We start from the raw sequence: 24,005 nt of genomic DNA, 5'->3' as shown, positions 1-24,005 counted from the left end.
TTCACACATTCAACCACTCAAAGAGTGACGAAAGCCAAAGGGGGTGACAAAAGGGGCGGCTGTTCGCCTGCAGCTGATTCGTTAGCTTTGGGAGTGGGTTATTCACTCCATATGTGGGTTAATCATATGCATTTCGAGGTTTTGTAGGCGACCAACGCTTTGCCACGCAGCATTTTGGATATTTAATTAGCGCCCCACATGAGCACACACACATTAAAGCTCACGTGTCCGCAAACATTTTGTGTGTGGGGTGGAAAACTCTGTTAAAGTAAAGGTAATCCACGATATAATTATGTGAATATGCAACAAAGCACCTTCACTTACATTTATAATTTAAATATACATAAACAATTATTTTATTCAGCAGATACCAAAGTTATTTGATACAGATTCAGATGGTTTGCAAGTATGCACTCAAAAATTTAAGTTTGTCAAACATCAACCCTCGAATAACTCTTACTAATTCAAATTCGCTAAACTCTGAAGGTTGTTGGAATTGAACAAATGTAATTGAAATTGTATCTTTCAAGTGCTCGCCCCACTTCTTTTCTTCGGGATTCTTTTGGATGCCGTGTACCCTCTGTGATTACGTCATGTCATCTCTAGTGTGCCATCGACTTTTGTGAATTTCCCCGAGCGACTGTGCTGCCCACGGAAATTGTCGCACTGCCGGAGAAATTATACCCGGGGGTTGACGAAGGTGAGCACGTGTTGAGTTCGCAAAAGGAACACGGAAAAGAAGGAAAAGTACAAAGTTTTATTTGATACGTTTTTGATTTGCGTTGTCAGACAATGTCAATGTCTATCCCAGGATCTGTCGCCAGCTCCTGTTGAAAACAATGACAAGTCCTGGAGGAGCTGGGAGATTTCGTGATACTGGGGGAGTATACGGAAGGACAAAGGGGAAAGGCACTGGGACAGACAAATGCGCCAAAGTCTCAAGTGCATCATGACACGTGAGTTTTTTGCTGAACATTTCGGTTGAGTTTTTGGTAATTTGATTTCCACACCGAGATTTTCCCGAGGGCAGGCAGGCGAGGAAGTGGGTGGAAGTTAAAGTTAACGCTACATTTGATGCCAATGGCAAAACAAATGCGACAACGTGTGAGGAATTTTCAAGTTGCCATCCGCCTTTCACCTTCGTTGGCAAGCGTATTATTCTGCATATTTGATATTCTGGGCTAATAGAAAGAAAATTGCTTCGATTTTCCCTAAGCCAGATAATTGGTTTGGGCAATTGTAATTTGTTTACGTCGCTTTTGAGGGGTGAATTTCTGCCTTTGTAGGAATACATTTAGTAGGTCTTTGGGTTCTTTTTGCCAAGGTAGAATTTGTTAAATTGTATATTGCAGTGAAACATTTTAATTGTTTGTTTTTTATTGTATATACAAGTTTAGTTTAGTTTTTAAGTTTTAAAGACGATTTATTTAACTGAATATGAATCCTTATAGCATTTAAATCGTTTTTGAAATAACTGCCTCGTTAGTTTTGCTCTGTATCCTTGATATTTTCCCCGTTACTTTCTACTTTCCTACCCTGTGAGGCTTAACTTTATTTTTTGAAAAACATCGCACGTATTTGTCGTTTCCATTACAGTTGTGCTGATTTTGATTTGCTGCCCTTATGTTGGGCTGCCTGATGTTTCCCCCACCCAAAAGTGCCACCCACGCCGCCACTGTCAGTCAATCTCAAATTCACTCAATCAGTCAGCCCAGGCAGTTTCAGTTAGTCGTTGCGTCAACACTTTGCCAACTGGCAGGAGGGGCGGCAAACACCTGCCACGCCCCCACACATTTGGGTTATATGTTTTGTTCGAGTCACGTCTGTTGTTGTTGCGAATCCAACCATTTTTTGCAGCTCGTTTGCCGACTTATGACTTTTGCGCCAGCACTCATAGGCAATTTCTATCCCCAGCCGGAGGTGGGCGGCTTCAGGTGGGCGTGCCACATTTGTCATACTCAAATTTAAAATTCAATTTACTTGCGTCATAAATTTAATAGCATAGCCAGAGGCAAACGCCACAGGCACAAATGCCAGTTGATTTTCCCATATGCGAGTACCCGAACATCAACGTGCGAAGGGTTAAAACTGGTGGAATGGGTTAATGGGGTGGTGGGAGTGAGTTATATTAGCCAGGGTGCGCTGAGGAACACATGAAAAAAAGTCATTGGATCACATTGGAATATTTTATTGGTGCTAACGCAGTGAAATCAGAGCAAATATATAAAAGATATGAATACCCAAGGGCATTTTTTATGTTTTAGAATCAATAGAAATATAAAATAGGGAAAGAAATTAAAGAATACGGAAACAAATAAATAATTGCAGACAAATTTATAATATTAATAAGACACACATACAAATTAATTGATTGTTTCAAGAAAAAAATAATTATTTTCTTTGATTTTTACCAAGCATGCCCAGAACTCCAAACTTTTGCGAAAGAAGCCTCTTTAAGTGGAAGCCCTCATTTACTTCAACTGCCTCTCATTAGGCATATAAAACATGGTAATTGCTTAGCTTGTTAGACGCTTGCAAGACTTTTAATCCACACACACACTCTAACCGAAAAAAATATGTTAAAACCAAAAAGGAAATCTCTGCGCAGTCCTCAAGGCGTATACGTAATATGCTAAACAAAAGTGCGCCAATTAGAAGGAAAATTCCGTTTTTAAGCCCAGTCCCAACCCCAAAAACCGCAAAAGCCAGAAAGTTGATTTCTTAACAGTACCCCTCTGCAAAACCCGCAAACCGAATGTCAGAAGGAGACAGTCGACGAAGTTGGAGCAGCTCCAAAATTCTAAGCCAAAAAATGTTGCTGCAGTAGACCACAGAATTAAGCAGAAATGAGTCTGGGCTGAGTGTGTGTGTGTGTGTGGAAATGGGTGTGTAAAATGGGCGAAGAATATGGTCGAGGGAGTCTGTGTGTTGTCAGTAACTTGTCTACTTGTTGTCTGTATCGTGTGGCAGTTTTTGGACACAGGGAGCCCAAATTTCAAAGCCCCCAAACTTCGAGACATATGCAGGAAAAAGATGAATGCATTACAAATGAAGACGGCTACAGGCAGGTCAAATGGAGAATATCCTCATTACTATGCTCTAACTCATCTAATAAACAAAAAATTTTAAATTATAATTTTATGCATAATTATCACCTAAATATTTAAATGAGAAGATATGCAATATATTTTTCAGAGCCCAGTAACTTATGTTTTGTGAGAGCATCTAATATTCGATGTTGGGGAATAGCTTAGAAATTGCTTGCTATATTTATATTTGATGTACATTTTGTGGCTCGTCCAGAGTTTTCAACAGAGCGATGGAAAAGTCGGCTGACAGTCGGATGGAAATGAGTGAGATTTTCTGATTTGCGTCTTGTCACGCAGAAATAAAGCTAAAGTCCATTTTAATTGAGTTTTTCTCATGTTGCAAAATGCTTTCTGCAAATTTATGACTGCACACCGAGCAGCATAAAATTGGACCGGCAGCAACTGAACTGAACCAAATCCAACCGAACCGAATCGAGCCGTATGAATGTGTAATAAAATGCATTTTTAGCCATTTTGTCACATGAATTTGATTTAATTTAGATTGCGAACGACAGCCGGCAAATATCAAATGAAATGAAAGGAGCGTTAAAGGAAATGCTGCATATGAGTGAAATGAAATGGAATTTTGTGTGGCTCAAATTTTATGGTCGAATGTGAGGCAGTTAAATTGAGCATCGAAAGCGGCAAGTATTTTCATGGAAATATGGGAAAGTTTTTCTCTCCTGGGCCTCACAGCTCCTTCTTGCTCCTCCTTATTTTCTTGCTGGTGTATGACAAAGTTTTCTTCGTCTGGCGCTTGTTATTTTCCACGTGCACCGCTCGATTTCAAAGAAAACAACTGGCAAGATTTCAAGCAACGGATTTCCCACTCCTCTTCATTTCCATTTTTCCGACCCCCTTCGCTACTTCAATTGAGCGGTGGCGGCTGCTTTTAATGTTTCTGTTTTTCCGTTGTTTTATTTTCCTTTTTATTTTGATTTGGCCAGCGGCTTCTTGCACCGCTCAGCCCCCCGGAAAATCTGCGTAATCATCGGCAGACGGGCACGGGAAATGCGAAACAGGAAAAATAAGTTTTGCCGCAAAAATAAATAAATAAATAACATTTTGTATAATAAAACGCAGGCGGTGGCGGGGAAAAACTCGAGTAAATAACAGGAAGCATAAATTGTGTTATTGTAACTAAAAAGGAAAACCGATGAAAACGGGAAAACTGGTCGAACTTTGATGTGATTAGGGATATTTGAGCGGAAATGGTTAGGCTTGACCATGTTGGACTTGGCCACGATTGGCAATAAATTCTTCAATATTTGCGTAAATTGACGACGTGATTTATAAGATTTTTTTATGGCCAAAGGTATCCATTTATATACATATCCCCTGTCAAATTATACTACTACATAGCAGCCTTCTGATCTTTAAATCATGCCAAAAATTATGATATGATCCCCCTTGAGATCGTTATTTAATCACAGTTTTATGAGCGGGCTTTCCAAAACTAGCACGGATCTCCCATGAATTGAACTCCCAACAGCAACTCCCCGGCACATTTGCCAAATCAATATGCAATATCCCACAAGTAAAGGATTTCAAACTCTCACTCGAATCTACACACACACACACACACACTCAGTGGGCAATCATATCGATGGGGGGAAAACTGAACCGCCTGTCATAAAAGCCGCACACACAAAAATACGAGTAGTTGGCTGCATCAAAAGGGAACTGTGGCATGAAAAGCACAAAAACTAGGTTAGTTGCCGAGATTTTTTACCTTCGCTAACATGACCCCTCCTCATCCACCAATTTCCCTTCCTTTCCAGCCAACAAACCCCCCAGAAAAATAACAATTGCACCCCGTAACCCCTGATCTCTGATCACTGCCACTCGCCGTCCCAAAGCCATCCGTTCATGTCTCTGCCAATGCATTTCAAAACAGGAGCTGCAGGAGCAGCGAATCGGGAAAGGCGTTCGGCCACGCCCCTCCGCCGCCCCCACCATATCTGTCAAGTGAACTGGAAGTGATACGGATATATAGGGGTCGGTATGGCGGAGGAGCTAGCTATGGACGGAGGAAGAACGCTGAGCGTGTTCACGTGCAAAATTGCAGCGATTCCCCAGCGAGTTTCGGTTTCTCCTTCAAAATCGAATTCACTTTGCTGAGTACACTGAGAGGAAATCAAGAACGAATCAGGAACATTATGCCGTTCTATAGAAGCTCAATTTAGTTTTAGTATTGAATGTTATGATTTCTAAAAGCAGCAGAGACACATTTCTTTAAAATAACCCTTTTTTGGGAATGAAAAGTATATTGTGTAGCAATATCCCCTTTTTTTCAGTGCACTGCATGTATGTGTGTGTGGCTGCAACGCTGTGCGTATGCCAGTGCAATTCGAGTTCGATTTGGAGTGTGATCGATGACGATGACGGGCAGGATGCGATAAGGGCCAGGATGCGATGGGAACAGGAAACGGACTGCCAAGGATTTTAATCAGCTGTTGTCGCTCTCCATGAAGTTGCGTTCATGGGAGAAAGCCGATCGGTTGCGGTAGCGTCCATAAGTCCTGCGAACACCAAAGATATGGCCAAAAGGAAAAGCAATTGGGCTGCTGATTGATTTGCCAGGACGAGCATTTGTCCTTGCCGTACATAGAGTTACGATGCACTAGGCAGAAAAACAAAAAGAAAACCTAAAACGTTTTAAAGAAGTATTTGTTTTACTCCTATTGAAGAACGTGTTATAGCTGTCTTGTTAATTTATATATAAAATTTGAAATAAGGTAATATTTAGGGTATTAAATTTTTTTTTGTCATGCTTGTAAACTATTTTTTAAGCAATTGTTGAAATGTGCCGCAACCTTTTTTATCAATCTTTATTCAATTATAAAATTGCCGGGTTGAAGCCCCACAATTTGCAGTGGTGAACCCATTAGCATTTGGCTTGTTTCGCTGGCTCCTCGTTCTAAGTCACTCCCTTAGCTTTTGTTTTGCACACCATCTTCCTGGCCACAGATTGTTTGTCGACATTGCAACGCCGCTAAATTGTTTGTCTTTTGTGTGTGCGCTTGTATCTGTTGTGATGCTGCAAGCCCCCACTAACACTCTATGCCCACCATTCCCCTTTGGACCGAACCCTTGATTTTGGGGGAGCCCCATCGATGTGCGTGCAATGCCATTAACAATACGCCCAATGCCAAAAACGGGCAAACGCGCCAAATCCATTGTTATTTCGGTGGTCGATTGTTGTTCTTCCGGCTTGCGTGAGCTTACTGTGGCCCCAGCCACGCCCCTTACTCCACTCGCCCCCCGTTGGGTAAATTGTGCAAACAAACAGCGGATGCTGGAGCGAAGGAAGGGAATGGGCTATTCGGGAAGGATGCTGCTAACTAAACTGAGAGAAATTATTGTGATTTGCTAAGTACTCGGAGTCACTAAGCTGGCTAAAGTGAAACTTTATTCTTCATACATTTGGATAGATTTATCTTTGACAAATCGATTCCATTTCATTTGCTGATTACAAATTTAATGATTACATTACTTCTACATTTTGTTTTTTCTGTCTGTATGCAGAACTTGCGCCACAAATCGGTTCAATTTTGGTGCCCCACTCATCTCATTCTCTGGCACAGTTGGGGGATAATTTGGCGGATTGGAGGGCGGTTGGCGTGGGGCTGGGCTTTTGTTTTTTCAGCTCGGTTTGTTCTCAACTGCAATAATCTTATTAGCAGTTTGTTGTTCGAACCTAATCAATTACCAACGTAATTACAAACTTTGCTAATCTGACTCGGTTTCCCCAGAAACGCTTTTCCAGCCCAGCCCAGGCCTTTTCGCCCATATTGTTCATGACCGTGTCAGTGTTGGTGTTGATGTTCGTGTCCCTGTCCGTGTTCATGTTCACGTCTAGATGGGAATACATCCTGCATACATGTTCTACCAATCCCACGGGGCCGTGGGTGAAACGCGCTTCGTTGATGCGGCTCAAATTTAGTGGCCTAAATAGCGATTTATCCAGTGGAGCATGACAAAAGATCTCATCAAACGTTGGCAAATTGTTAACCAGAAGCTGATGGAGATGGAAGCGAAAGCGGTACAGACTAAGCGCTAGTTGAAAGGATTTCCATGGAAACGTTCTCATTCCCAGCATGGGTTGTGAGGTACTTCTGATTGAAAAGCAATTAATTATAGAGCGCATTTGTTATTACAATAATACCAAATTACTAACTTAAGTAAAGAAGATAATAAGCTAAGCTAATAGATCCCTTTTCTAAGGCTTAAAATCTTTAGCAACTAAGTATTTATAAATATCATAAAGTATTTATATATCATAAAACATAAGTTGAATGATTCATTCGATAGAATGATCAATGAGCCGCTTATCGTATGCCAACAATCAAAGTTTAAACCGTCTTACCATTGCAGCTACGTTTATCTGTTGGGATTTGGCTAGCGGATTGCCAAAACTTTTTGGCTTAATCAAATGCCAAAATATTTGAATATGCCAAGACGAAATTATTGCTGTGTATGCTACCTCTGCCCCCCCTCGACATTTGCTGTCGACAGGAGCCGAGGAAAACTTTTCCACGCATGATTTAAATGGGAATAAATCTTGCGTTAAGACTCGACTTGGATTTGGATTACGCAAGGCCTGCAGAGGAGCAAAACGAACTGCTGCGTCACGTAGTTGGTAAATTTGTTTACACGTCCTCGCACCCGGTTTTTAGAATCTCGCCAGGACCAAGAGCAGGATTCAGCGCCCTCGGTTCACCCGCGCACCGCCGGCATCTCCACAATTGGCATAAACTTTCTCATATGCAAATCGCAAGTTTAGCAAAATATTTCGTTTATTGTTGAAGTTTTCCTTTAGTTACTCTCGTTCTCCCCCTCAGTCGTCAACATTTTGTATGTTTTCCGTTCATTTTTCTTGACTTGCGCTGCCCGAAAGTTTTTCCTCGCAAAGTTTTTTGGCTCAAGACATTTTTTTGATAAATTATCCAGCGTCAGTTTGTGTAAGTTTGGGCCAGTAAAAATGCGCTCTCCTTTTTTTTTTTTAATAAAAATCATGACACCTTTTATTGATTTACTTATTCTGTTCGGATGCTGATGTGTGTGATTGTGTGGGGTTGAGTGTTGTGTAGCAATATACACTGAAGACTCAATAAATACATATAATCCATTCGCTTAACTAACTGCGTTTTATCACTAGAATTACGTTCTCGCTGTTTACTGCCTTAATGTAGCCTCGGCAAATAATATCTAATTCGAAACTTTTATGTCCACTCTGCATTTATTTTAAATTGCATTCTAATTTCATTTGTCCAAAAGTGAAATTCGCTTAAATTCTAGTCAGAACACACAGCCTTGCTTTGTTTCTCTAAAAAAGTACACTTACTTGCTAATTATTAATTACACATTTAATTACACACAGAACACTTCATGTTGTCAAGCTTACTGCTAAGGTGAATGCTAATTTCTGCGTTGAAATTATGTTTAATTTAAAGCCACATCCAGATAGTTTGTATAAAATGCACACAGCTTAGACTCTACTTGAAACAAAGACTAACGATCAATTTGGAAACTCAGTTACAAACGGAAAAGAAAAATGCTACCCATCTGATTTGTCAATGCTTTTGTTTAGCTTCAAAACCAATTTATTGAATTCGAGACCACAAACTGAAACGTAAATATTATTTAGAATTTTTATAAATTTACTTTGTTAAAATTAGTATGCTTTACAAGCTTAAAAAATGGCTTTCATGGCTATCATACAACATGATTGCATATTAGGTTTTTTTTACAGATTTTCCAAATTTTTTTTGGAATTCAAATTTACAGTTCTTGGAAATTTGTATGCGACAGCAGTGGAATAGGCAATCTTTAGTAGGATTCTCGAGACTCAAGCGGATATTATTTACATATTTCAGGGACCAATGCGTCTTGTAAAAACGATTTGCATAAAACTGAAATGATATGAAATTAGATTTATATATCCAGACCATTATATAATTGATAACTTACCTTTCAACTGGCGGCTTGCAGCTACCACTTGACATTGCATTTCCAAAAATGAAATAAATGGCGAAACTTTGCAAAGAACATTACCATCTAAGGAATATAAGCGAAATTTATAAATTAGTCTTCATTAAATATAGTTAGTAAGAGGGTTGTGTGAATAAAGCGAGTAATGTCTGCAAAGAATAAAATGAAAATTATCTAATGTAGTAGCATAAATCACAAATAATTACCTTTCTCTTATTAATAACCAAAATAACAAATAAAATTAAGCACGCTGTTTAAATCAAGTTTTTGTGCATTTGAAACAGAGAACAAAACTTTATTTAGATATGTATGCAGTGTTGTATGAGTGTTTACATATGTGCATGATTTTTACATAAACAAAGTATGCTACAAAAGGCACTTATCTACTTCAAGATGTGCAACGACAAAAAGCCAATTAACCTTCAACTAAAACAGGAAAATTTACAATGAAATGAATCATATGTTATAATATAATACCAGATTTGTGAAAATTTGGATGATGTAGCAAATAATAGAAACTAAAAAATAAAATAATAAACTCCATTAATAACAAGTTTTCCTTTTTTCGATTTCATTTGTTTTGTTTTTTTTTAGGCATAGTTCGTTTCCTTTACAAATCGCATAAATAACACTGAGAAGCGTATGTGAATTTGTATGTTCAACTAATTATAAATCTAAAGAAGTATTACTTATAATGTTGTTAACAAAAACATTTTCATTTTCTCATTACAAATAAAATATGTGAGTTAGTTGGGGGGTGTAACAAATCAGATAACTAAAAACTAATTATGCGAGTCAGCATAAGTGTAGGTATATAAAAAGAGATAATCCAGTGAACAAAACGAGTAACTTGTAACTATAACTAGAATATATATCATGTGGGTATATATTTATAATAAAGAACTTCATTGTGACTTGCAACATGAGAGATGAACAAATCAAACAGAGAAAGAGTATGTATTAAATTATTAGTTATATCAAAAACTTAAGCCTAACACTCGAACAGATCTTTGTAATTATTATTTTTTTGTTTGTTTTTTATTTTTTGCTTTCGTTTGTGAGTCATGAGGATGTATACAAAATATTTAATAAAAGGCAATGGTTCAACCAACTCGTACGACAGTTTAAAATTAGGAAAACGAGTCGTAAAAGATTGGGTTCGAAGGGAACTTCAACAGAAAGTTAACTAAACTACGGTCTAAGTGTTGTGTTATTCGTTTCTTTTTGATTTTGTTTTTAGGTTTTTGTTTTTCGTTTTTTTTTTCTAATTCAACAATTAACGTGCTAAATCATAAGTGATTCTGTCTTTTTTTTTGGCACAGATTTCATGTCTTTTTCTGCTCTTGTTTTTGGTTTTTGTATGATACGTACAACGTTGGCATTTGCATCATCGTTTAATCTTGCAACGCGCTCTACACGGGCAACTCTTCATTCATTGACTACTCCATATTTCACAAATCTCAGTGTTCCTCTACTCGATGTGTCCGGTTAACCTTGCCGCCGATGGTGGCCTCTAGTAGGGCTTCGAGTCCTTGGGCTTCTTCAGCTGCACCTTGAGACGCTTGGTGCCCACTTGGAAGCCGTTCATCGCCTTTATGGCCACCTGGGCCGAGTCTGGATTGTCGAAGGAGACGAAGCCGAAGCACTTCGACAGGCTCGTCTGTTTGTCGATGAACACCTTGGCCGAGATCACATTGCCGAAGGGCAGGAACGTGGAGGCCAGATCCGTATCGGTGAACTCCTGCGGCAGATGGTAGATGAAAAGGTTGCAGCCCTCGGGTCCTGAAATGGTATAAAAGCAACACAATGTTAATTTTGAGAAAAAACACAATATTTTATTAGGTAATATATTAATTTAATTAATTTCATTAATTTAGTTATAATAGATTCTTTACAAGAAAGTAGATGGTAATGTACCCATATTTCTCAGTTTGCTCCTTAAAATTGTGTTCCGCTGTTTCTGCTGCCACTTGTATACAACAATGTAACCGCCTCACCTTTCAGGTGCTAGCAATTAATATCCCAGAGGCACCAATTTACGCTCGAGTTTTCCTCACAGCCGCTGAATTTCCAGCCACCAGACCGCGGAATAGCAACGGAAAGTTGAGCGGACAAAGTGGCGGATATAAGGAAAAGGGGCAAAATGGGCCAGTGCCAGCTGATTGCCAAAACGGAAGCGGATATGATGCGCCCAGCCACCTACGCGCCCGATCTGTCTCTTTCGCACTTGTCTCGCCATCTCTGTTGCGCCACTCAACTATCTGCTGTACGTGTGTGGGTGTGACACTCTGTTTAGGAGCACGTGCTTTTGCAACTGCTGACATCGTCATCATTATCTTTCGCCATCATTATCATCGCCATCCCGGCATCATCATCAACACTCCGTCTCTGTCGCTCTGTCGCACTGTCATATCCCTGTCCCTGTCACACGCACATTAACATGGCTCGCGCCTCGTGCTGCGGTTGCACTTTTCGTGCAAATTACTGTCAACGTCACTGGCAATGAGCAGTCAGCAGTAATACAACCCACCAGCATCCAAAATCCGAAAGCTCGTGGTAGAAAGAGACGGCGCGAACGGATAGACGGAGAGGGAAGGTGTGTGGCGGAAAGAGAGAAGTGAACGCAGCGTCAGCAGTCGCGTTTTCACTTTCGAGATGCTTTTTAATGACAGCAAAACGCTTCGAATGACAGCCGGCATTTTGCGGTCTTTCAATTTTATCAGGATGAAACACAAAACAGGAGAAAGGGACAAACAATGTTTGCAGTAGGGATTTTAAAATGCATGTAGTTGAAAAAGCACAAGATGACAGCTTTTAGTTAATTTCGAAATTTAATGTCAAACTAGCTACCCAGTATTCATTTGTAAACACACATACATCAGTAGTTTCAAGAAACTTACAACAAATATGATCTTAAACCAATGGGAATGATGTTCCGCAAACTCAAACGGATATTAATTTTCCCCCATAAAGACCTATTCATCATTAAACCAAATGGTTACACTCTTTGATGTGTCCCCCCGAACGCAGAGATTCACACTCGCTGAAACCGAATAGGTTTGTAGTAGTGCTTCCAGGACATTCAACGAGAAGAGGGATCCATCCAACCCACTGCCACACAACCATAACTCTCACTCCATCATCGTTCGCCAGCAGCAGTGCTATTGATCACCTTGATGTATGAGTTGGCCACCGTAGGCCTGCACAATCCCACTGGGTTCGTCCTCAATCCGCCCACTCCACACTCCGCTCGAGTCCACTCCGCCCAGTGACACGCCACCTCAAGGTAAACTGACTGCTGACAGATTGCCGACGCTGATGCGATTACAAAATGAAGCCAAATTGAATGGCGAAGAAAGCTGCTGCTGCTGCTGCTGCTCCTCCGGAGGCATCTCCTTCGGTCACAAGCCGTTGACGTTGCCAGGACTTTAATATTAATTGACTCGAGGCTCGTGATGCACACTTGTTGCTTTGTAATTTGCACACCCATCAATTAATTTAGGCTCTGGCCAGGGGGGTGGGTGGGGCTGGGGTGCCGTTGCCGAACGGGGAGCAAAAAGTCCAATTAAAAATGCTTCAAGCTATTGAATTACGCGACTAACAAGCGACACGTGTGGCCCGACACGGCATATAATTAGATGAAAGGACAAATGTGGAGAGCAGCCAGGAGTTGTTCTCAAGGCAACAAATTAAGGCAACAATTTTGAATGGCACTCGATTATGTTCTAGTTCAATTTCAAGTGGGTGGAAAAAACGTACTAATAAGTAGAAGAAATTTTTTGTTTGAACTTTGTATCTCTGAGGTAGCAGAATTTTAAGTCTTATGGATACTAACTTCTATGCTTTAACCTATTTATTCAGCAAAGCATTTCCTTGAACACCAAATTTATATTCAAAACTAAATCCATGTGCAGTCTGGGTTGGTTCGACTCAACTTTCTATAAATTCAGTTAGCTGTCAACTGCAAAATGTTTTCCACACATTTTGGTAACCAGAAATGTGTAACTTCTTGGAATCCGCAAAGGATTCCCGCCCCCACATACAAATAAACTTCCTGTTTTGTTTTTTCTTGAATCACAAGCTTTTCCCCCCCTTTTTTTCGGTTGGAATTTTTCAGTGTGCGAAAAACGATTTCCTATATTGCATTTTCCTCTTCCGCCGAGCAAAGATGCGCCATCCGCCTTGGCGATGTCGCCTGCCCTTTTCGCCATTGATGCACTCGCATTCTGGGCGGGAGTTGGAGGAGTTGAAGGGAGATGTTAGTTGCAGATGCACATTCCCATTCCCTCTCCCTTTCGCAGTTCGCAGCAGCATTTTTTGCGATTTTCCTGGCTGTCGCGCTCAGCGAGCAGTGAGCTGGGGAAAGTCTTTCTTTATTTTCCTATTCCTCTCAAGGGCACGACCGAGGCGGAAGGAAGCCAAATGGAATCTATGGCACATAAGCTACAGTTCCAGATCTGCCTGCACATATATCTGAGTATCTTTATTGATTTTAATGCGACTTGTGCATAAAGCTGCACTGCGAGGAATTGCGCCGGCAATGTTATGAAGTTAGAAAATAGCTAAAAATACGCTACTATACTTATAACTATGATTGTAAGGTTGGTGTAAACTTTATATATCAACTTTTTTCTTTTCTTTAACATTCTTGATGAGCTGTGGTCTAATTAACATGTTTTTCCTTGCAACTAAGTAGTTATGTATAGATTTTGATTGTTTTTATATAATTGCGTTGTTTTCTCGTAACCGTAACAACTACTCACTTACCGGCACAAACTCTTTATAACAATTCCGCCGACCTGCCAGCGCAAAAGTCGCAAATCTGCGATGCCCTTTGCTCCCTGAGTCGCCCACTTTCTGCGCACATACAACATTTGGTTATTTTATATTCCAACTTCCGGCTTATGCACATGACTTTAATCCGGATCCGGATGCAGCCGGAAGAAGAGGCGACCGCTGCCGCCTTAGGGTCACCCATGCGAAGAAGTCGGAGGCGGAGGGAGTATTCCCATCGTCTGTCACTGTCATATTTGTCCCCTTCTCGGCCAGAGTTATCCTTCTTCTCCACTTGGTGCCTTAGCCGCCTTAAAGGGCAGCAGCACAGCTTATGATTTTTTTTATATATTTTTTACAACATATTTCTCATATTTTCATATTTATTTATTTCATTCTGCTGCTTCTGCCTGTGTTTCCTGCTTAATTTTGTGCCTGTCGTCTGGCCCTGTCTACATGCTTATAAGTTGTTTCCTGCTCCCGAGACCATCCTTATCCACCGCTTTGGATGCCACGCCCCCATCCTCCGCCTCTCTTCCTCTTTGTATTGTGGAGCTGTCGTCATTTGATAAATTTCGCATGTTGGGAATTTATCTGCCCTAGACATTGTTGCTGCAGTTTTTCCTGCCTTTTTGTGCCACATGGATTGCACAAATCCGACATTTTTACAGTTTGCTCAAACACATTTTACCGCTGCCCAGAACAGTTCGATCATTTTCGTATTTTAACAATTGAAATATTGTATTTAAATGGTATGTGTAGTAAAGTTCTAATTAAGCTGCTATGAAATTTCAAATTCTTCTAAAATTCTGAACATATTTGACATTTTTATCCACATTTGTAGCATGCTAAAGCTAATCTACTGATTGCAAACCCCCATTTTAAATACTGCCAAATCAGAGTCAATTACCCATTAACCACTTTCTGACTATAATCTCCCTTTTATCCCACCCAATAATTATATAGAGCTTAATCCCCGACTTTCCGTCCATTACTTCGACTTCCATTTAAGCAGGTCCAAGTCATCTATGATAGTTTTTCACAATCCAACCAAGCGAGGCGAAACATGGCAGCTCACATTTCGCATTTCGGCTAGCAGGAGCAATTTGTTGTGCTTCCACAGACAGGACCGCACAATCCTCGCTGTTCCAGGACTTGTTACTCCCCCTACCCAGGACAGTTGTTGTTGCAGTTGGTCAGCAGGGAATTTTCGGCGACGTCATGAGTCAGCAGAGCAAACAAGGAGTCGCACAAAAGGACGAGGCAAGCAAAAGTGAAGAGTCACAGGATACGAAGATGAAGTTGGGGCGACGAAGGGCGAGCGAGTCACTCGACTGCAAAAATATATCTCACTATATGGAGGAACGTGCAGAGTGAAAAATATCAGAAAGTTAGCAATATATTAAACATAAATTGAAATAGCCGACAAATGTAGACAAATACAAATGGAATTGTTGTTAATTTATTTCATAAAATTTTTGAAAAATAATAAGTAAAGTTGATACATTTATTATTATTGCTTCCAAATTCGTTGCAGTGCACGTTCATCACACCCATGCACTCAAATGATGTTTGCTTATGTAACCGGAAATATAGCAAAAAGTGCAATGCCAAAACATTTTCCGTTGCATTTTGGCCAACATTTCGAATATCTCCCTGCTGCAACTTTAATGTTATGTGTGCCAAAGTACACCCCTTCCCACCCCACACACACACACACACCATATAGTGGGCGGGAAAAAGGGAAATGCTCAGTTGCCATATATGCGCACATATATTTCCCGATATCGACAGCGACGTCTGACTAATGGAATTGTGTGTCAAGTGTGTGTAATATTTACACTGTGTCGGGAGCTGATAAAAATTTAAGCCCCTCCAAAACGCTCCTCATAAATTCAACTTAGCAAGTGCGAGATGGGATGATGGGGAGCAGATGAGGAGCAGGAGGAGCATACAAGATGATTGATCTTATTGATTTTTGCTACATCTCTCCCAGGCATTGGCTTATGGCATTGAAGGATTTGTGTCAGCAGAAGACATTCGATTGCGGATTAAGGGGGCGTCCTGCATCCGTACATCCGTGTGGGCGTGGCAAGGAGATTGAAGTGCTTGTGAGCTGGTTAAGATGTTGGGGATTTTGATTTGTGGCAGCTCAAGCTCGAAAATCCGCTTCTCTGCGGCGGCTATGTGAAAAAGGCCCAACTAACGTTCGGAACCTATCTCATCCCGAATTGCACATTTTATCCAACTGCATAGCATTTGATATATGACTTTTCATATGAAAAATAAGGCTGCTCGCCTCCAGCGCAGCAAAAGCGATGGAAACAATGGCACAACTAAAACTAAGTAGATTAGACAGACATCCACAAAATGTCCATGACAAGTGGGATTCGAAATGAAGGCAGCGGGATCGGTGGGGCAGGATGTGGGTGGACATAATGCGGGGGCAACGAACGAACAGAAACCAGCAAAAAAGGATGCAAAAAGGATGCTAAAATAACCGCATCACGAGCGAGTGACGCTGACAGCAATGAGCGGGTTTAATGCATGTGATGTTGCATCAGCAGCAGCAGCAACAAATACAATTGGAAATACGAGAATGGGCAAGGGATATACCCTAGTTTGCATTTGTATCTTTACTAATGCAAGAAATTAGTTGTGTGAGCTGTAAAAGGTTATAGATACTTAGTCTAATAATATAGGTATTTGAATTTGATGGTTTACTTTAGTCGTTCATGCCGCACATTATCTGGTTAGAGTATTTAAAGTGTAAAAAACGAACAGCGCGCAAGATAAAGTGCAAACGATTTGATATTGGAGTGGCAACCGCAGCGGCATTCATTCGGCCATTTTACTACATTTATCAAAATGTCAGGCAGTTAGACATTTCTATTTCTAGCGTGTGCGTGCCAGTTACCCACCTTTTTTCCAGCCCCCCCCAAAACACTCTAATTACCTACGAAATTAGAAATGTAGACCGGAAATTAAAATTAGACCTTACGCACATAGGATTCTTCATTAGATTTAAAGAGGTTTTTTGATTACAAATTTCAAGCTATTAAATGAAAATAAGTATATGAATATGTTTAGTAAACGATCACCCTTTTGATAAATATTGCCATATCTATCTATCAGTTACATATATTTCTCTCAGTGTGTATTTTCATGGGGCACTCACCTTCAATCTGCTTTCCCGCTGCGGCGGCGGCTGCGGCGCTGAGGGCAACGCTGGCCAGCGGCGAAGTGGACAATGCACTGGCGCTCCCGAATTGCGGCAGACCGGCGGCTGTTGACATATATGCCGATGCCATTGGATTCGGATCGGACCCTATATAATGAGAGAGGGAATTCCAATTTAGTTGGTTGGCGTAGGAAAAGAGCAAATTTTCAAAATTACATAACGAAATCATAAGAGTGTCTTGAACAAAGTAAGCTTGCTATAATAAATTTAAGAAATGAATTAAAGAATAGAACATATTTAAATCATTCATTTTATTCAAACTAAAAACTGTTTTAAATTGTTTACAATTCTAAAAGGACCTTTTAGCCACTGTAGAATATTTCTAAAATTGAATTTGGCCACCTCTGTCATTTGGCAGAATCATATCCAATTTCACTGTATAATTATTATTTAGTTTGTTTCGTTTCGTCAGACGTAATTAATCATCGAATTTTGTGCCCTGCCACGCGGGGTGACATTTGATTATTTTACAAAGCACACACACAACATACACACACCTATACAACACACACTCACACACACTCAGGCAGATGACATCCGCAATGGCCAATCTGAAATTAATTTGTCTCTGAGTAATGTTGGTTGTGTTCTGGTTTCGGGTTTTGTGTAATTTGACGCCTGTTGTTTGTTATTTAGTTGTTTTGCGTGTTTCGCCATTGGCCGTCATGCAATGCAATTTTGTGGTTTGCAATCCGGCCCTGAACATCACCCCCCTCCCCCTGGCTATTTTTAACATCCCCTTTTGGGGTCACCGCCCGTGATCGCCGTTATTAATGAATTTTGCCAACTTAGTGTTGAAAAACGCTAGCTAAATAGAAATAAATAAATATATTAAAAAAATGCAACTAATAAATATTGCAATAGTTATTGCGAGAATTGTATATTTCATTTTAAATCAATCAAGCTGAAAACTTTACTGATTTAAATACAAGACAGACAATTTGCCATAGCGATTAGGCGAAAACTTTTGCGCACACATTTGAACCGGAAATTGTTTTAATTGTTGTTCAAACTTTTCACAAAGAAAGGCACGAAAAGTCAGCCAGTCAGTGAAGAGTGGAATATATACATATATGTATGCTGGACATACTGCATAGAATGCTCATCAAGGAGCCTGGCTAACTAAGTTGGCCAATAATAATCCACATGAGTGGTCCGGCCTGGTCGGCTAGAAACAACAAACAATGCCAACAAAAAAACAATGCCGAGTGAATGGAATAAGAAGTCGAAAACATTGCCTAAAACTATTTTCAGCCCCGGATGTTGTCTGTTTTGTATTTGCAAGTAAGTTTTTAGAGTTCGCAGTTGGAAATTTGTTCGCCGACTTCAAGTACGAAATTGTACAATTTCCAGTTCGTACTTCTTCTTCATCTTATTTGCCACTTGCAGGCACAAGACTTTTTGTTCGCACTGTTATTGTTATAGTTCCTGTTGATTTTCAAGTGCAAAAAAAAGTGCAAAAAATTGTGTATAAACAAACGTAATGGAGAGCGGGGCTACGAGAAAAGGAAAAGACCACGATGGCAGTGGAGCTCAGGACGTGTTGAAACCCTAAATCAGTTTGAAGGACCAGAGGTTGGTAGTATAAACTACATAGTTTACTGCACTTGAACCAAACTTTGATTAAGATTTTCGGTTGTTGCTGTTGGCTTGGCTTTTCCTCTTTTTTTCTTTCCTTTTTTTTGTTAGTTACTCAACTTGGCAGAGAGGTCAAAGGAGTGAGCTACGAAAAACTTTTTGAATTGGATGCTCTTAAGCTTTAGTGAGCGGTGCTTGTGGAAAATCAAGCAAAGGTCGAGGGGAGAAAAATCCAAAAAGGCACTATTGCTGATTTTCCTAATTTCTCTCAGCTTTTGAAATTCATCCCATACACAAAAGGGCAAAACGCCTTGTCGTCTAAATTAGGTAGTTATAGATATTCTTATCATTTTTTTCAAATCAATCGCCGATATTTTCTGATATCTCAAAACAATTAGTTTTTTATACCACTATATTTTCGATAACCCATATGCGCCGGTGTTGCATCAGCAAACAAAGCAGAGAGCTCAATTTGTTTGTCCTTTATATTTGTGGCAGGCAGAAGCTGTATGCAACAGAAAGTTTGTTACTCGTGGCAACTTGGGAAAGCGATTTTGTAGTTTAGTTACTGTATCCGCTCAGCAAAGAAAATAAAAACCAAGCCGGAAAGTTTGGTTTCTCTGTATGAGCTGTATGAAGAGGGTTTCGACTTTATGGATATTCTGTATTAAATGGAAGCCCCTTAAAACACATATGTATTAAATGCATAAATAAGGCGATGATACAAATATAATTTTATACATAGGCAGACCAGCCAAAAAAGAAGAACTTTTAAAGGTAAAAATGTATCTTAAAAAACAGGGTATGAAAAAAAATAGGCGCATCCCTGCTCTCCTCACTGTCAGCTGCACTTTGAGCTGAATTTCTTTTTCATTCGCAGGGGAAGGATGTAACAGACGGAGGACATCTCCTTCGAGTCCGAATGAATCGTCGGACTCCATCCGCTGCCGGGGCAAAGAATTTTTAATATTTCATTAAATGAAGTGCCCGGAAATCGTTCAAGTGGCACACGATGAGCACGCACAAGTGCACAAGGGCCAAAACTCACGAAAATCCCCACAAGATAAGCTCTGAGCAAAGAAGGACGAAAGGCGAGGAGAGCGGAGTCACTGGAAATCCGCTTAATTTTTGGCATTTTTCTGGTTAAGTCAGCCGCAGATTTTTCTTCGTATTTGGCCATGGTTTTTGTTCGCCTACTTGCCAACTAAGATCCTCTCGGAATGAACTTGCTAAGAAAATATTTAAGAAGTAAGTGTGGAAATGGCGGAAAATGCGGTCAACGATGCCCACAGATAGGCAATGACATTTCCTCTGCTTCTCTGCTCCGAAAACTTAACGTTTAATTTTGTTGGACAATTTTTTGTTTGTCTTTCATTTGGTTTCCTTCGTTGCCACATTTAAGTGGAATTTTCTTTTTGGTTCTTATGTGAAGTTACGATTTTGTTAAAATAATAGAGCATCCTTAACAAAATATTTCTCATCTCATAATTCTGAAATTTTTTGGTTAAATTAATCATTTATTGCCCGGAATATCTTTGTTGACCTTAATATTTTAATTCCCTATTGCGGTTTTTATGTACATCCAAGTTGCAACTGAAATTCGGAAGTTGAGAAGTGAGAAATGAAAACCGTGAAGTGAGCAGAAAACATTGCAATTCCCCCAAAGCGGAAAAGTCAATGAGGCCAAGAAGGAGTGCAGCGCAGCAGCAACTGCCTGGTTCGTCCTTTATGCCCCTCTATCCTCACCCCTTTACCCTTTTCACATTTTCCCAGCACCTCCTCGACCCCCTTAACTCCAATCCCCTACCCCCTCTCCAGAGGCTTTCGCTGCAATAAGTTCCGTGTTGTTAATTTCGCAAGAGAGTGTAACTTGTAATTTTGTACGTTGTAGGGTCTTCTCCTGTATTCCAGATAAAGTCCGCCCCCTCCGCAGATACGACCATCAAGTCTCAACGGACTGGTGACGTAAAGCAGGCGACGTTAAGCAAGCGCGTTACGCTGCACGTGAATGTTACGTCGAATGGTTCGTTGACTTTAACTATCAAACTTAATAACACACACATTTTTTATGACGCAATGAAAACGAAAGCCACATCACTCGGCAAGTGAGAAGAAATTTAAGAAAATGGTGAACTTTTAAAGAGATTAAAAAGAGATTGTTTTAATAAACTCATAAGTTCTTGTGAAAATGCAATTGATACAAAATTAAATGAAAGAACCACACTAATAAACTGTGCAAATATATTTTTTATATAATTCTCACCTGTCTTTTTAGCTGCGTTTTATCAACAATTATTTAAGCGATTAGCAAATGTTAAAGAAGAGAAAAGGGAATAAATACATTTTTGTCAGACCAAAATTCCAAACAATTGTATTGATTGTAAGCGGATTTCGATAGAATTAAATTTTGTTGACAATTTAAAGCAACATAAATCATCGAAATAAAAAGTATGAAAGCTTTGAACATTTTGATAAACTCAAGAGCATTCTCACCTGATTTTTTAGCTGCAGCCTTTTTACCCAAGAGGCCTGCACATTAAATCCATATTTATTTGTATGAAGGGGAAAAGCAATGTACAAGTGGATCAAAGAGAATACATTTTAGTTAGCAAGAATGAACGAAAAATCCTTTAAGCTAATTAGGATGGACATGCCGAAGACGTCAATCTATCCCTTTACGAAAAGAAAAATTCCTATTTGGCTATTTTAAGTCGATTTCTTCGGCAGTGAAGCTTGACAGTGAAGTCCTGATTGTAATTGGATTTCCTTGGATAAACAGAAGAGCATGGGCATTGGAAGAAGGATGAGTAGTTCCTTTAGTAAATTAGGCTAATTGGGCACTTTGAATGTCACATGATGACACATTTGTTGGCAAAGAAACCAAAAATAGAAAAGCAATTTCGAGTAGAAAGTTCACCTCATTAATGATGAATTAAATTAGGAGACCAAATGAATATTGATGAGTTTATCGATCGACTTATTTCGGCTATATATATTACCCACTCATAACAAACAAATTATGCGTTTGTAATCTCTCTATTACACTTCTCGCATTTGTCTAAATATACATTTATCCGAAAATAACTTATTATAATCCAATAAGCAATCGACACTCATTAAAGGCAATAACCAGAACAACGTCGAGATAATTAGAAATCGATAAAAGAAACACTAAGTAGCGTTGCGGAAAAGGGAAAGTGTGCCGGAAAGAAAAGTCAGCAACAGGCTAACACGAAAATAGAGAAGTGGAAAAACCCTGTGACGCACAAGGAAAACTTCAATACGGAAATGAGAAAAAATTAGATAATTAGCCGAGGCAACTGATGACCGAGATACGACCGGGGGATTATGGGATGCGGTAAGCCCTGATGAATTATTAACCATGGAGGCGGCTCGCTTCAAGAGCTTTTGCCCCTAACTATTCCGGCTGCTTAAAGAGCTGTTTTAAAGGATGTGGAGGAGTAACTCACAGAGCAGTGCAGCCGTGTTGGTCAGTTGGGCGCTTCCAGGCGATGTTGCAGCGGCGGCTGCCGCGGCGGCATTCGAGAGACTCGGCTGCGTCATGGCCGCAATGGCCGCTAGATTCTGGACGGTCATCGGGGTCAAAAGTCCTGCGGCCGCCACAGCGCTGGTGTCCGTCGCCGAGCTGCTCTGCTGGGCTCCCAGTCCTGTGAGGGCTGCAAGGGAACAATAAATTAAAATCCATTACATATCAGAGCTTTCATTCAGATTGAATGAAAATGGCTAAGCAATTGCTATTTCTAGTTCATGCTCACCTTGCAACAACTGATGCTGCAGTCCCACCGCCTGCAGCTGCTGCAGCAGTTGGATGGAGGCCGGGGTGATGGCATCTGCGCCGAGGACCGGCGAAGGCTGCTGCGGCGGATTGGGCAGGATGGGCGTGGTCACGCTGGTGGCCGTTTGGCCCAGCGGTATGTTAATGTTGCTGGCCAGATTCCAGAGGTTGGCCTGAATTTGCTGGATCTTTTTCTGCTCCTTCTCCTTTTGCGTATCGGCGAACTTGACGACCAGCGGCGATGTGCAGCCCTCCATGATCTTGTTCTGGCTCAGGGTCTAAAAAGGCGATTGCGATATATTACACACATTTATCTACAAGATACGAGTATTCGATACTCACCACTTTGATGGCCGAAATGGCAGCGTGCTTGGTGGCGAATGTGACGAAGGCACAACCCTTGCTCTGTCCGTTCTGGTCCCGAAGGACGGTGCACTCCTCGATGGCTCCGTGGACTTCAAATAGCTTGCGAACGTCGTTCTCGTTCAGCTTCTTGTTTAGCATACCCACAAAGAGTTTGCGTTCTGAAAGTAAATGGTTGCCATCAGTTACTATCGAATATTCATGTATTGGGGGAAGAAATAAGAACCTAGTAACAACATTATCTATCAATATTCACACACTGAACTAAAGAACTTCTTAGTTAGTTTCATCTTAAAAATGTAAGATTTATATTAAATTAATCTAAGTCGAGCCAAAGACCTTGGCCTTGGTAAGTTAATCGCTGCGTGAAAAGCTGGCGGAAGCCCCAGCTCAACCACATTGTCGAGTGTAACCCTATAGCTATAGTTGAGATTGCCTTGGCTGGGAGCTCTCTGTTTTGGCATTGAAAAGTGCCACCACACTCAAGTGGGTTAGGGCCAGGTCTAAACTGGATTGTTGTGGACTGGTTCGGAATGGAGCGAATAGGAGGAGGTGGTCGTGTGCTCAGCCAGGCTTAGTTAATTCCAGTATTTGGCAATGCTCAATTAATTTTACATAAATTAAAACACTGGCTGCTGCTGCCTGCTGAACTGGGCTCTGGACTCGATAACTAATTGGCAGGCATTTAACATTTCGCCAAATATTTGCACTTTCCATGGAAAAGGGCTCCAAGTTTGGCGGCGAGGCGACCGAGGTGGCAGCCAATGTGCAACTAATTTATTTGCACAAACACGCAAAATGCGCACTGCACAAATTAATTGTTATCAATTGTGCAATTGGCTGAGAATGTTTTTCCAAATGGGAAAAGCGGGATGCCATGTGATGTGGTTGTTTGTGCGGGCGGATCGCATCGCTTCGGTTCGGTTGGCTGGACTCTCTATCTTTTAACTAAACCAAATTGCAAATCAATTGGCTTAAATGCATTTAAAGTGCAGGCGATTACTGCGAGCGGATTAAATTTGTATGACTCGAGCGAAATAAATGAAAAGTTTGAACTCCTACCTATTTCAATTGGCAGGATTTACTGTCACATTAAAGATTTATTTATATTTATATATAAATATATATAATATTTAATATATACTTAATTTAGAATATTTAGTGACAAAAT

The 24,005-nt window shown here is 40.4% G+C and overlaps 1 protein-coding gene across 6 annotated transcripts in view; it reads right to left on the bottom strand.

Annotated features, from left to right (window-relative positions):
* Window positions 1-8,731: 8,731 nt before the first annotated feature.
* Window positions 8,732-24,005, bottom strand: part of LOC6732078 (CUGBP Elav-like family member 2) — a 102,424-nt gene continuing 87,150 nt past the window's right edge. For 3 of the 6 annotated variants that reach the window (XR_005543428.2, XR_005543431.2, XR_005543434.2), the window contains 9 exons: window positions 22,814-22,995; window positions 22,452-22,749; window positions 22,146-22,352; window positions 21,169-21,204; window positions 20,939-20,950; window positions 17,035-17,184; window positions 10,455-10,865; window positions 9,063-9,149; window positions 8,732-9,004 (listed from right to left, as the gene is read on the bottom strand). Coding sequence is in view for 1 of the 6 variants with exons in the window: in XM_039290986.2 (XP_039146920.1) it covers window positions 10,597-10,865; window positions 17,035-17,184; window positions 20,939-20,950; window positions 21,169-21,204; window positions 22,146-22,352; window positions 22,452-22,749; window positions 22,814-22,995 (1,154 nt within the window). In the remaining 5 variants the exon portion in view is untranslated. Of the gene's footprint in view, window positions 9,005-9,062; window positions 9,150-9,342; window positions 10,866-17,034; window positions 17,185-20,938; window positions 20,951-21,168; window positions 21,205-22,145; window positions 22,353-22,451; window positions 22,750-22,813; window positions 22,996-24,005 lie in introns of those variants that run through there. The other 3 variants (XR_005543430.2, XR_005543432.2, XM_039290986.2) reach the window with 2 other exon arrangements.

The sequence above is a fragment of the Drosophila simulans genome, chromosome 2L, assembly GCF_016746395.2.
Source record: "Drosophila simulans strain w501 chromosome 2L, Prin_Dsim_3.1, whole genome shotgun sequence".
NCBI classification, from domain to species: domain Eukaryota; kingdom Metazoa; phylum Arthropoda; class Insecta; order Diptera; family Drosophilidae; genus Drosophila; species Drosophila simulans.
The sequence above is the reverse complement of the archived record's forward strand: the minus strand, read 5'-3'. Positions and strand labels throughout refer to the sequence as shown.